Below are 15285 nucleotides of genomic sequence, written 5' to 3' on the forward strand. Positions count from 1 at the left end.
GATTGCAAACATATAGAATTATTGCTCAAGGATTCAGTGGGTGAGCAAAGTTACTCATTATAATAAGGACTATCTATTGAAACAAACGAATAGTTTAAACCTCAGCCGCACATTTGGCGCTAAAACAAAACTTTATACTTGACGTCTTCGACATAGTGGTTTATCTTTTTTAAATAAGCAATTCTACTGAAGATGTCACAATCTCACAGCCTACAGGGTTGGCCCAAATAAGTGAAGCAAAAATAAAAATGCAAAACTTTGAATCGGAAAGATATTTTTGATTGGTTCTTTTTGGATTAGTTTACTACCATAATAAAGTACAGGATAAGCGGCGCTGATGGTGTAGTGGTAAGCGTGATTATCTCTCACCCCAGCAGGCCTGGGTTCAATCCCAGTCGGCGCCGCAGGGATGTTCTGAGGCATAACATCTCTGATCACGCCTTCCTTCGAAAGGGAAGTTAAGCCGTTGGGCCCCGGTTCATGAGTTGATGGGTCTATAGGGTCCAGGTGTGAGAGCTGCCTCCCTGGCGTCGGTAGCATTGGTGCTACCAAATCGAAGAAACGAATAAAAAGTATAAGCAATCACCTTTAGCTTTTATGATTGCCTTGAGCCTTGTCGGACAGGCATTGCAAACGCAGCGCACCTCAAAGTCCAGCAACTGATGAGACAATGAAACACCACCCCCAAATTCCTCCCCTGATCCTATCCTTCGAAAATGTACCCCTCTAACCTCAGATAAGCCAGTAGTATTTGGCCTAACTCCTACTAGACATTGAATTAAGTGATTTTTGTTACAAAACAATGAACAATTAATTATCGGCTCCGCGATTGAGTTAGAAGGCTCAATGAACGATCTAGATAAACATAAAAAGTCCAGCAAATATTTGTTCTAAATCAGCACGGTGTTATTCATAAGTCCAATTGTAACTCATAACATGGTATACTTATTTCTGGGTCAGTTTTGATCGAGTTGGATGGAAACTAACCAATATTGAGAACTTTAAAACACTGAAATCAAATACAGCTTCTATTATTTGGGCCAACCCTGTAGAGAAAGAAGGGGATTCTGAATCTCTCCCTTTGATTTTTTTCAATATCTCGATCAGCAATACGTCGATTCTATCTTCTTGCCTATCACATGTAAGGCCCGCTTCAATGAACATAGCAGTAGATAAAAAATATGTTACGTAAAGATTAAATCATTATTGGGCATTTTAGATAAGCGGCCTAAGTATCCCCATCATATGGAAACTTGATGTCTTATTTTAAAAAAAATGGTGTGATACCTAGTATTCTAATAAATTAGATTTTGTATCACAGCTAGTGCTCCTTACGAGTATGTTTTGCCAGAAAAAAATAAAGAAAGTGACACTTGACCAGCCAAAATCCCATTATTTGACATCAAATCACACAAAGATGAAAAAATTAAGTCAATTGCTAGTTATAATTACTGCCAACGATCACAATGACCTACCCTAAAGTTGTTCCGAAAGGTCCCGTAGATAAGACTATGGTTTAAGTGTCCCCACGTCGAGTGGATCAAGTCTGCTGAGTGATTTTTTTTATTCTTTGAACATAAATAATCAATTTATTCATACGAATTGCAATGATTACCTGTTAGTACACCATTAGAAAAAAATTATGTAAGTTTCTGCGATATATACCGCACATTTGGTTAGATTTGGCATAAATTTACACTGTATGTCATGTCAATATTAGACAAATCGGCAATGTTGTTTACAAGCTTGCAATCGATTACCTTTTTTATGCTAGATTTGGCTCAAAATTAATCGAGGGGATATTTTACGTGATGGTTAAAATTCAAAACAGAACAGAAACTATTTCTGGCAATAACAAATTGAAAAACACATTGTTCAACGTGCCTAAAAAAAAGTCGACCGGGTAAAACAACGAATAGCCAAAAATTTCGACAGTATTTTGTTAAACTACAGTGAAATAAAAACTCACAAAGATGTTATTCAAAAAAATTGCGTCAATGCAACTTATTTTGGGAACATTTTTTCTGTGATCAATAATTATTGTGCAACAATAACTTTCAACAAGACTTTTTAGAACTGAGAAAATTCACTTTATTTGACTTTCTCGTGGACCCCCGAGTAAAAGTCCCGAACAAACTTATACCCTAAAACGTCCTAATTTTTTGGTACTGCCCTCTTTATAAATTTTGGTTGTTGTCCCGATGTCGGTTGTATACTGCCTTACTAAATCATGTTACGACATTGCCGTCTAAGAGTTTTTTTTGTAGAAAATGACTTGAGAAACATTTTTTTACTACATTTAAAAACGATATCTTGCTGTCTTACCCCTCGTTTGGGTGATTTTTTTTAAATTGGGTACCCCCCTAAAAATCTAGAATTCACGTAAATTCACTGTAAAAACCATAGTGTGTGCTGGTATGTTGAGATTTCCATGAAGTAATTATTTTAACAACCCAAAAGAATGAAAACAAAAAAAAAATCAGAGTTGGGTAATTTCATGAATTGTGTAACTAGCTTTTTATTAAACTCCACGAGTTTGAATTTTATAATTTTCTAAAATTTTGGTTTTGAAGCCCGGTAAAGTCCACACAAAACAAATTTCATACATTTAGGACTTACGAAAATGTTCAAGATATATGTCCATGCACAATTCTTAACATTCTGAATGTTAAAATAAAAATAGTTTTGAGATCCCAAGCCCATATGTTTTCAATATTTTATAACTAAAAAAAAAAAACAATTAGTAAGTATAAATCAACGAAATTAGATCAATTGTTATAATTCTAAGGTTAAGATAAAATTTGTAAGATCCTTTCTAGGTAGTCTCTTTTTTTATTCTAGTGAACTATGAATTTTTATAATTATAATATGTTTGATATAATCAAAAAATTCATTTAAAAATCCACAAAATAAATACTAAATGTATGAAATACTTCAAATCACCACGTATATCGTACGGGTTAGGCAAAGAGTCTGCGTTTGACTTGCCTGTCGCATTAATGGCCTTTCGCTCATTTTCAACTTCTATTCAATTTGCATACTGCCGTACTCTAACGGAAATATGTACCTACACTCTTCTAAAACCATTCTCTAGCTAATAAATTATCACACTAAATCTTCATGTTAGATAGCATTTTCAACCAACTCTAACATTCGGAGTTATATATAAACACACACAAAAAGCACGGATTTTTTATGTGCTATGCCATTCAAACTATCCTGCAGCTGAATTCCAGGCATAAATAGTATCTAAAAGAAATAAATGCATACATATTGGGTATATGTAGAGATTTCTATCTCTTCGTTGAAAACTTTTGAATACTTCCTGAACAAGTTGAAAGAATATTTTGAAATTTTAAACTATTGGAGATCCTCAAAACTTGATCAACCTGCGATATTGTAAAAATATTCTGAGAACTTTACTAATGTCTTCGTCTACCTATATGGAGATCTTTTGAATATTTCATGATGTCTAAAAGAATATCCAGTAACTTATGCAACGTTTCCTGAACGTCTACAAAACTCCCTTAAGTTTTAAAAAATTTCATCAACTTCTACGAAATTCATGAATTTATTCCAAATTCTATATTTTTTCCATCTCTCTTAATTCTACTAAGATCTTCGTTTAATCAAAGTTCAAAAAACCTCCATGGAGCTAATGGAGCTTTTATGAAGTAAGATCTGAACTACAACAAAGTTCCCTAAACTGAAACGACGATACCTGAAGTTCTTAGAAGTTTATTGAACTATTTTTAGAACTTCCCTGAGCTTTTTCAAAATTCCTTTCAATTATATGAAGTTTTGCGCAGCTCTTCAAAATGCAACGAAATTTGCAAAACTTTTACATAGTTTGCTGCACTTCTACTTTTCTCGTTGATTTTCCGCGAAACTCCACCAACGAAATTTCTTGAAATCGTAAATTCCACAACTAGGGGAAACAGCCCTATTGTTGCGGTACGTTGGCAGCGTTAGAAGCCTATTGTTGTGTATGGAGGTCTCCACAATACACAACAATAGGCTTCTAACGCTGCTAACGTACCGCAACAATAGGGCTGTTTCCCCTATTCCAAGTCCATGAGGCTTCAAAAACGTAGAGGTTTACGAAATCAAATAATGTTTCCTTATCTTCTACAAAGCTCCTCAAACTTAAATAAATTTGCCACTTCTACGCAGTTTTCCGAACTTTTCCAAATTCCTTGTTTCTACGATCTTTTTTTCTAAAGATCTATGAATTTTCCAGAATTTCTACTAAGTTTCCTAAATTTCAACAATGTTAGAAAAATCTCTAGGGCTCATGGCCAATTTGTAGAGCCTGAATACCATCCATACCTTATTGTACCATCGATTAAATATCGATATAATATAATTTATCAAAATTGTTTCTTTTAGTCCATAACATAAGAATAATAGTCAACATTGTACTTTAATAAAATCTTTGTGCACCGTTAGAAAAATTCATGTAAATTTCTGCGAGATATAGCACACATAAAATTAACGCTAGATTTAGCATAAATTTACGCGATATTTCGTGTAAATTTAAGCGCAATATCGCATAAATTAGCAATATTGTAAAGACGATTTCACTGTTTATGCTAAGTATAGCTCAAAATTAAACGAAGGGAGATTTTACGCGATGGTTAAAATTCAGATTTTTTTTTTCTGTATGGTACAATTTTATAAATCGCTGGGTCAGAAAAAAAATCAACAAAATTGGGGGGACTAGATAATTCTGGAGGGAACCTGGCCCCCTTGGTACCCTCATAAGCTACGCCAATGATCTTCTGAGTATTTACAATAGGAATGTTCGTTTGGTATACATTTTCACAATCCATTTGGCTTAAAAAATTATCTCCGCTCATCTTTCCCTCTGATGATTTCTATTGCATAAATTATCTCCACTCATCTTTCCCTCTGATGATTTCTATTGCAGAATAATACGCATCATCGTTAAAATAACCTGGGTGGACCCAGATTAAGTAACCCCACCCTTTCCTATTGATTTCCAGTTATTTAGAAACATGAATCGGTGAAAAAACTGATTTTTAATGGAGATATTTTTATCAACAACAATGTCAATTTATATTTTGTCCTGATATATGAACCGCAATGAACCGAACAATGGACAGTCCAGTAGTCTAGATAAATTAATTTATTATTAAATATTACGTCTACTTTGCAACTTAATATATATGAGTTGTGATTCTAAAACTATACTAAACGACTATGATAAAATCTATATTATCTAGTGATAATCAACTTTTAAAAGTGTCAGGAACTTTTTTTAAACATTTATAACTTTAAGTCCAATCGAATTTTTGGTTAATCCGTCTTAAAATAGAATGCTAATGCTAATGCTTTATATCGCTATGATACAACTGAGAAGTTTAGAGGGAATTTAAATCTGCAACTGTAACCATCTTACCCCTAGCACTTGCCTGTTTTCTCCGCACTACCATTTGTAATGTTTAATATAAGTGTTAAGGTTTGAGATTTAAAATCACATGGTATATAATGCTTCCTATAGAACAAATTTTACTCACAAAATAAGGGTAATATAAGCAACATGGTTTATTTGTTGACGAAAAAACAATTACAATCCAAGAGGCAATTTCCATTTTTAAAACATTAGCAGTTTGGTTGGGCAAAACACACGAGCATTCAACGTGACCCTATTCACTCGTTTATGAATAAGCACTAGACTGACGCAAAATTTTAAATTTTCGCTCCACAGTGTTCAAACGGTTCCTATTTGGTTCCTGATTAGGCTTCCAAAATTTGAACTCATTTAGTAAGAAACTGACTTGGCACAAACCCCTAAATTCCCTCTATTACTCTGCTCTAAAAATTAATAACTGTACTTGTAGTAAATTTTCACAGCTACAACTTTGTTGGAGACCACTTATCGATCAAAAGCATAAAAAGCAATAAAAAGCAATAAGCAATAAAAAAAATTAATGATTCAAGTCACTGATGTCTTATGATTATGCTCAATCAACTATTCATCATGGCTACTATGTCACACTGCAGAATTCAGTGTTGCCCACAAAACAGTTGCTTGATCATGCCATAAGATTATCAATCTCTTAAACAATTAATAACTATTTAATTTGATGTTTGAGAGCTTGATTGACCGCCCACGGTTGCTACTCTGTTACTGCCAGATCAGCTGTAATTACACAGAGAACCAATAGACGATGCTTGGGACTAGCAATCATCCTCAATGTGTAAAAACTGGTGATCTTAAATTAGGCAATACCAGCGCCGGCCGCGCCCGAACACAGGTCAAGAAAGGAATGGGAAGGATTGTGTTGACATGACACTCGCTTTGATGGAAGCCGAGAACACCTCTGCACTTCCACGAGGAATCACTGGGATGTTGGATAAGAGGGTTGGGTTTGCAGCAGGGTTCGTTTTGGTAAACGATAAGCTGAATTGATGTCCTAACGATCATATAACGCGAAGGGGCTTGGGACTAAACCCACGGTCTTCTGCTCAGTAAGCAAAAACGTTTGCCACTACGCAGACGAGCACCTTTTTAATCACCGAGTTGCTGTTATTACCATGTATTAATTATTAACAAATAAAACGATTGACGAATCTTGAATGTGGATGGGCCTGATATTAGACTCATGATGTTCTGCTCAGTAAGCAAATACGGTTGCTCTAAGGCCACCGAGCCCCTCATATCACATAATACCGTTGCTCAAATTTGTGTATCCATTCAAACCCGGAACCAACGACAACAACGAGTTTCGCAAAATACACGATACACAAGTGATTTTACCATAAATCTCTTTGTATGACTTGGATAATATTGCATTGATTTAAAGCATATTCTAAAATCTTCGACAAAACTTTCACAAACTATCCCGAAGGGTATAGAATTAGGTTTCTACTACTAAAATTATGCCAACCCAATTCTGATAAAATCAGTCAGGTATATTAAGAAGTTTTCATACACAAAATATATTAAACCAGTTGCTTACGAACTAAATTTCAGTTAATACCTTTCAAATGACCTATAAATATCGAAAATCGGTCGTAAAATGGTAGAGTTATGTGGAAAAAACCTTTACATGTTTTTTAATGGGTGACCCCAAACTTATGATCGGGAGGGTATTAATGCATTATAATATACATTTGGCAACAAAAATGGTTTTTTTTTTTCTGATATTATAATTTACCCTTTTTGGTCAGATTAAAAATCGTCTTGTGTTGTGCTTAGTTATTTTGCCGCTTTTAAGCTATGTTGACAATTTAAGTGAATTGATGAGGTTTTTAGGTTTTTATGCATTTTAGATTATTTTTGGCAGACTTTCATGTGTCATATGTGCGTTAAGATAATTTTGGTCTTACAACACCTGTCTTCAAAATTGGTGGGTTTCGAGATTATGGAATTTTTAAAAGTGGGTTGCAATCGACGAACGTTTGAGAACCGCTGCTCGGAATAAAATGAAACACACATTACTACGCTAAAAAGAGTGCTTTATTTAGGCTAAACTTATATATATTTTAACAAATGATACACATTTAAACAAAATTTGGTAATTTTCAGATTTCTTAGTTTTAAAAGTGATTTCCAATCTTCAACAGATTTACAGAGAACGAGATTAGAAATCATCTCCTAGGCAACGGAAAGTATACGAAGTATTGTCGTGAGTTAGAGAGCTTGCATTTTTCCTATTCATATTGCATTATTAGGTTTATAAATCATTCACTCAATCATCAAATTTAGATCCCATTCCATTTGTTCAAAATATAAAGTTCCATAAAGCTTATTTACAACACTTACCTAGCAAACGAAATGAACTCTACAAACACCTCTCTGTTCATATTACACTAAAGCAGCTGATTAGATGACACACTCGTTCTCGTTCTATTGTTTATAACGTGGTTTACAACATCTCCTAACATTAAGTGATCGTTTCTAAAAAAAAGTGAATAAACTCCCTCGACTACTAGCGTACGATTTAGATTCTGTTCTAATTGCAGTCCTTATCTCTTGTTAAAATGCACCTTAAATCTAGACCCTTTTTCGGGAAGAAGATAAAGCTCAAACAGAGCGCATTGTCCAACCGTCTAGGCGGATTATTGTCATGGTGAATCATCACATGTAAATGATTTTCGGCTATTCGTTAAAGTCTTTTTGGTTCTTCCTGCATATTTGGCTTCTGAGCATGAGATTCTAAAATATCTTTTTCGTGTTTTTCTTGTCTCCACTTTCAGCATCTTAGCTTGACATGGAAACCACCGTAGGGCGGGTGATGTTGTGCTTGCATTCGAGGCCTTCCGGCGATTGGTGGTTCTGATCGTTCTCATCCGAAATGGAAGGGCTTCTGCTGTGGTTGTGCAATTGTTGAAGATGCTGCTGTTGCTGTTGCTGCAGTTGATGTTGATGATGTTGTTGCACAACCTGCTGATGGAGAGCCTGATGGTAGGCCGAATATGAACTAGACATCGGTTCCATCTTGACAATGGATCCCAAGCCATGCTGATCGATGCCATTTACATCCGATGACATCAAATCGTAGTACATGCTGCTCGGAGATTCCGAGGGACTCTGATGATACTTTGGGCTCATCATCGATCCGTTGGAGTGGTTATTATTGTTCAGATGGTACCCCATTGGACTGAGCGATGCTTGGTGGGTGGCAAGAACGTTCGCATTGGCTAGTGATGCACCAAATGGAGGCATCATAAAAACACCCTTTTGATGGCTGTACTTGCCACTGCCGATGTTATTGTTATTATTGTTATTGTTGTTGTTGTTATTGACAATGGCGCTAGTGGGAGTGCTGGTGATCGGTGATGGTACTTGCTGGGTGTACGAGATTGGCGACAGCTGGTTGTGATGTGATGGTGAAGGCGGTTGATGCGTTGGAGACATGTTACTTCCAACGCTTGACGGAGTCGAAGTGGATTGAATGATGCTGGAATGACCGACCGATGCCTTCAGTGATTTCAGTTCTGGAAGAAAATGAAAGTTAAAATTTAGGAGGAGTTTTCCAGAATATAAATATAACACTTTCAATGAAAACATCGCTTTCATATTATTGATCATCGGAATTCTTCGAAGTATTTTAAAAGCTTGTAAGCTGGAAAAGTTATGCATTTCATCATACCTCTCACTTAAAGATATTAGGGGAAATGTATGTAATGTCGGCCTAAGTGTCCCTAATTTGGGCCCATACATAAATTCAGCAATCGTCTAAATTTGCAATAGCAACCAAAAATATCCATTAGTACCGCCCCAATGACGCGTTCATCTAGATACAATTGATAAATAGCAGATTTTTAGCGATGGGCCCAATCTTAGATCCATAGGCCAACATTAGAACCATTTCCCCTATTTCTCCTCCATATATAAAAAAGTGATTAATAAGGTGCGCTTAGAGTTAAAAAGCAATTCATGATGGTATAAATTAAAACGAATAATCTCTCCATATTCGATCAAGTGCTGCTATACGACACACAGCATACAATGTAAATGCTGTGGGTAGAACCAAAGGAAATACTCCATAAGATAGGCAACCAACTTGCATGCAAGACTCGTGCGTGCAATTTGATGGCATTAAAGTGTGCTTTTAAGCTTAAACTTTTAAGCAGCTCATTTACAAAAGACAGGTCCAATTTAACCCATTAACAGAAAAAAATTAAACGCATGTTCGAAAATGGTTTTTCATCAATTTTACTACAATTATTAAATTTCCTAAATTAAATCTTTTAGAAAAAAAAATAGAATCGTTTAACAAAACTGCATTATGCTAAAGATCTGAACTGTATTGTTTGAAATAATGTTAAAAACCAACAACACAAAAATGCATCAAATCGAAACATTAATAACCTTCTCAAAGCGATCCATATTTGTTCGCAATTCTTGTTGCTGAAATGCGCGTTGGTGAAGTAGAAATAATGAAATGTTGAAATTTGTGCTAAAAAAGCCATCGAGTTTATCCTTCTAGCTTTCTCTCAAATTCGCCGTGTGGTGACACCCAAATCGCATGCCCCGGGTGCCACTGAACCAAGCTTTACCACTGACTATAATCACCCTTCAATCAGCGAAAATGTCATAATTGGTTAACCAGATGAATGCTTACTGTTCGAACTCAAAAGGTAATGCCTTGCTTTGCTTGAATTGGATTGATTTTCTCCATAGGGTGAAGGATCCTGTTCTGACAGTAGCAGCAGTATTTTGTCTTATAAGAAGTGAAGATTATACTAAATAAGGCTAACTTAAACCTAGGAAGAGCCGGAGTATCATTATTGGTTGTGAATAATTTCGAAGAGCTAAAAATAAGCAAATAGGGGAAATGGCTCTATGGATCTAAGATTGGGCCCATCGCTAAAAATCTGCTATTTATCAATTTTATCTAGATGAACGAGTCATTGGGACGGTAATAATGGATATTTTTGGTCGCTATTGAAAATTTAGTTGATTGCTGAATTTATGTATGGGCCCAAATTAGGGGCATTTAGGCCGACATTGCATCCATTTCCCCTACTACTCAATTTTACTCAACTCTAAATGTTGCACATATGAATCAATTATCATTCACAGTCATCTCCTAAAAAAAAACTCTGGGACAGCAACAGTGATAACATTCACCCGAATTCCATTTGCACGAATGAACCCAAATGAACCATTTCAGAATAATCTTTAATTCGTCTAACATAGAACAATTTTCTATAGCTTTGGAAAGCAGTAACCTTGAAACACAAAATTATTTTTTAGGCTACCGTAACAACTCTTAACTGTGTCTCATAATTCGATCATAATATGGTGCTGTGTTCGGCGAAATTACTTATTATACTTAATTTCGCTGAATCTAAATCTGAACTCAAATTTCATTATAATGAAAAATCTAAGCCATGGGTACCACAATACATTTTTTTTTATCTTGCAGATGCATGCAATGTCTTAAGTGAAAATAAATCCTCTCAGTAACGTCCAACCATTTTGAACAACTCTAAATAGCAGGTTGAGTACAATTATCGGAAAGCATGTGCAAAAGGCCTATGTGCTTAATATAAACAATGACTTTAGACATCGATTGCTCCCGAATCGGAACACTCCCTCGCAGTGGCAACGCCAAATGACGAATCGGAAAAAAACTCGACCCTTCTCCGATTTGTATGAAACTTTGCATAATAGTTTGTTATGGGTTTGATTCACATTTTTGCTAAAATTCGGTCATTTTGGAACTTGTAAAATTTTGAAAAATGGTGTCCTTGTAATTTAAATTTATAAATTGAAATTGAAAAATTTTAGGACGGAAATGGCACTTCTGATCAAAATGACATCTGAGATAAAGTTGAAGAAAATATATTGATTTTCTTTGAAAAATACACAAAAAAAATGTTTTCAACAATTTCAAACAAAAATTAAAAAATGTGTGATAGCTAAATATCTCACAATGTTACTTGTCCGAATTATGGAAAAAAAATTTTTGTTAGAAACAGGCTCATCAATAATGAAAACTTTGAAAATATTAAAAATTGTTGTACACTTCAAAATTGACAGAAATCGTAAAACAATAACTTATGGTAAAATTTTTAAACTTTTCGTTAAAACATTTTTCCATGTAATATATAATCAGTAAACAATTTTTCAGACACTTAATTTCGTTTTATGTGAAAAAATACTCAAAAAAGCGTACTTACAAAAAGTTCAAACATTTGACCAAAAGTTCTTGTTGTCAATTTTTCTTAGTTTTCAAGTTTACATATTTTAGAGAATTCCAAAATTGTATATTTTTCATAACCTTTTTTCCTCTGAAAAAAAATTCGGGTGGACGTTTTCAAATATTTGAGTTTTAACTTTTTTATTTTAATGAAAAACCTAGAGATGAACTAGCCTAAGGCTAAAAATCTCTTTAATAAAGAATTAAAAAAAAAAAAAATTAATGAAAAAAAAAAAAAATTTGTTAAATTTTTCACATCTTGTATTAATTTTTCTTAACATCTTTGTCGCAGACGTCATATCGGTCAGAAATGTCGTTTATGTGCTATAATTTTACATGATCCAAAATGGCCGAATTTTATCAAAAAATTTAATCATTGGCATAACAAACAATTACGCAAAGCTTCATGTAAATCGGAGAAGGCCGATTTAAAAATTCATTTTTTTTCCCTGGAACTACCTGCTGATAGAGTAAAATTCTTCTACCAGATGCTGGAACTGGTGTGCCTGAATGAGTCTTAATCTGCAAGAAAGCGACGTTTAAATTCAATATTTTCATTTGGCACATAGTCCTTGTTCACATGTTGATCTAATTATTAGATATTATTAAGCATAATCGAATTTAAAAGGAAGGCCAGTCCAGAGCTACTGATAGGTGCCTTGCTACAATAAGTGGTAGCTCCATATAATCATCAAATTCTGGCGTGCGCAGAAGGGGTGGCAAACAACTCTCAAACTGGCACTGTCAACTATTTTGATCATTTGAGAGCTGATTTTGGGCCTTTGGGAAACATCCACACAAGTTAAAATAGTCTAAAAGTTATCTAGAGTGAGTTTGTCATCCCTTGACATGCAATACTATGTTTAGGGTAGGGATATTAAAGCGTTAGAAATCAAAATGATGAATATTTAAAAATGTAGACTGTACAGATATTGTAAAAGCGTTTTTAATTTCTGCATAATTTTCAATAAAGATTCACAAACTTCGGGTAAATTGACCTATTATGGACCATTTTGTAGCTGTTTTAGCCGTTTATACTGTATTCATATCGTATTAATTATTGTTTCAGCAATGGTTTTCATTTATGGACCCTTTCCCCTTAGTATACCACTAACGGATTAATTTAAATTTACATCAAAGTTGAACTCATAAACTGGAAAATTCCATCGGAAAAACACCTTTTCCAGCTAATATCTGCATAGGATTCATGGAAAATATTGATCCAATGCACATTAAAACAAGGAAATATTGCGCATTTCACAACAAACTGTACTAAGAAGTACGTTTTCACTCATTAAAAATTGTGATTTAAGTGCGAGTTTCCATCTAATCGTCTTGCTTCGGTGGAATTATTTTTTATGATACAAGCAATAAGTGCTCGGAAGATACCAAAACGATTTGCCGGAAAAGTGCACTTCAGTACATCAGCCATAAACAGAGCACGCCAAGAGCTGTCAAATAAACAAAACTTCCAAATGTGTGTACCCTTTAGTGGACCATTTGTTTTTAATGACATTTTAACAAAATATGAGGCATGCAATTCAACCCCATCTTATATTTAAATGTTTAATGTGGATCTATTCTTGATGGTCCATCATATTTAGAATATTAACAATCCTGTAATCGACCCCCAGTGGTCCATAAAAGTTTCATGATGACTGCAACTTTTAATGTAGATATTCATGTATAAAATTAAATTATTTATTTATTTTACTTATCAGTCATACTAAGTAAAGGTTAAGCTGCACACTTGAAAAACATTGCTGAAACAATAATTAAACGGTTATTTTTTTTTTTTTCCGTCGATCTTGTCTACCGTACTAAGTACTACTGTGTTACCCGTGTTACCTGACTTATAACGAATATACGTTGTATACGAGTACCCCGAATACAGCTTATAGTTCGTCTATGCTTCACGGTGCAAATTTCCATCCTCATCACTCATTTGAGGGTTGCCCTATTCACCGCCAGAGGCTGAACCAATCGCTTACTTTCTATTGGATTCCCCTATTGATCTTAGTTGGTTAATTAATGGCACAAAGAAATGTGCAAAATATTGCGATGCAATCAATTATTTTTTCCTTGATTTGTTTTCCGTCGATCTTGTTTACCGTGCTGGGCACCAACGGCATTACTTTCCTTCCGAAGGAAAGGTGATCAGAGTTTTTATGCCTCAGAAAATCCCGGCGACGTCGGCGAACCCAGGCCAATTGAAAGGTTTTGGATTTACTTTAAATGGTTAAAACACCTACTAGGGGGTCCATAATAGGTCAATTTACTCTATGTATGTAGCAAAATAAATATTAGATTTAATGACATTGCAAATATCATATTACGAGTCTGTAGCTTAGCAATAATGCAACTTTCAAACTAACACCATGAAACGATTCATGAAAAACAAATGACGCTTGCAAAAAATTTAAGCTTCCTCTGTTTTCATTTCTTACGAGAATTGTAATAGTAGGGCTTACAAAAACCAGTTCCAGAATTTTTTGTTTTTCAAATCAAAACCTTCATATGATAATGTTCTACGTTTAATAAAACCGCCTATGTATTTACTACATAAAACATAGCTAAGATCAATTTAACACAATTATTTGACGATGACCACATTACAGATTCATTCGGTTAATTTATCTCACTGAAAGATAATCTTACATTCCCCAGTTATAACCTATTGAGAGACGTGTGACAATTCATTTGAAGCCTTACGCTGATATTGTAATGTTTTCAAGCACTTGCAATATCAAAATATTAAAAATCAATAGCAGAATTTTGCCATACACAAATCTCATCAACCGTGTTACCAAAGGTTAAGTCTACGGTGTCATCAAACATTTTCGTTTAGTCGTTTCCACTCACCATTGACAGAGTTGCCCAGTACGGACGAATTGATCGCGTTGCTTGAGTTGTTATTATTGCTGCTGCTAATGCTACCAGCGTGATTATTACTACTGCTGCTGCCATTGTTATTGGTGTTACTGCTACTGTTACTATTGTTATTATTGCTGCTGCTGCTCTTCGAGTTGGACGCTCCATCGGCATTTTTGCTGCCCTTAGGTTTGCGTTTGCGTGACTAAAATCAAAATTAAAACAATAACGAATGCTTAGGTTTCAAGCCTCTCCCAGTCCAATCTAAGACGGAAGACGGAATGGATTCGTCCTACCTGAATGTTGTCCTTCTTCATTGCCAACGGTCGGTTCACGTTATGCAGTTTATAGTACAGACCACAGGCATTGCAAACCGGCTCTCCAACCTGGTTGCGTCTCCAGAGCGACGTATTCGTCGTGTTACAGTTGGAGCATTGCAGTCCGACGCGTCGCGCTGAGCTCTGTCAGTAGAATTGGTTGGGATTGGGAGAACATGGGTTAAAATTTGTGCTTTTCAGTGTGAAAATATTGGAACGTGCAGTGATGATAGTGAACTATGAGATATTAGATGCTGGGGTAGAGAAAAAGAATCAGCCTTTGCCGTTTCGGTCAACCTACCAGTCGTCGGCTTTGCTTCTCCTCGGTGGTGCGAGTGGTCAAGGAATTGACATAGCCATAGTTCTTATAGAGTTCCCCGCCCTGTTCAGCGGCCACTGGAATAACAATTTTCATA

The 15285-nt window shown here is 35.1% G+C and overlaps 2 protein-coding genes across 4 annotated transcripts in view; both read right to left on the reverse strand.

Annotated features, from left to right (window-relative positions):
- Positions 1-15285, reverse strand: part of LOC135698664 (GATA-binding factor A-like) — a 444653-nt gene that overhangs the window by 231324 nt on the left and 198044 nt on the right. The window lies entirely within an intron of this gene.
- LOC135698659 (box A-binding factor-like) overlaps positions 7469-15285 on the reverse strand; it is a 65704-nt gene continuing 57887 nt past the window's right edge. For 2 of the 3 annotated variants that reach the window (XM_065218725.1, XM_065218724.1), the window contains exons 6-8: positions 14849-15013; positions 14544-14757; positions 7469-8967 (exon numbers count right to left, since the gene is read on the reverse strand). In XM_065218725.1, the coding sequence (XP_065074797.1) occupies positions 8231-8967; positions 14544-14757; positions 14849-15013 (1116 nt within the window). In that variant the 3' untranslated portion in view covers positions 7469-8230. Of the gene's footprint in view, positions 8968-14543; positions 14758-14848; positions 15014-15170; positions 15266-15285 lie in introns of all 3 variants that reach the window. The other variant, XM_065218727.1, reaches the window with a different exon arrangement.

This window comes from Ochlerotatus camptorhynchus, unplaced genomic scaffold (genome assembly GCF_037179485.1).
Source record: "Ochlerotatus camptorhynchus isolate MF236.1 unplaced genomic scaffold, CSIRO-AGI_Acam_v1.1 ptg000093l, whole genome shotgun sequence".
Lineage (NCBI taxonomy): Eukaryota > Metazoa > Arthropoda > Insecta > Diptera > Culicidae > Ochlerotatus > Ochlerotatus camptorhynchus.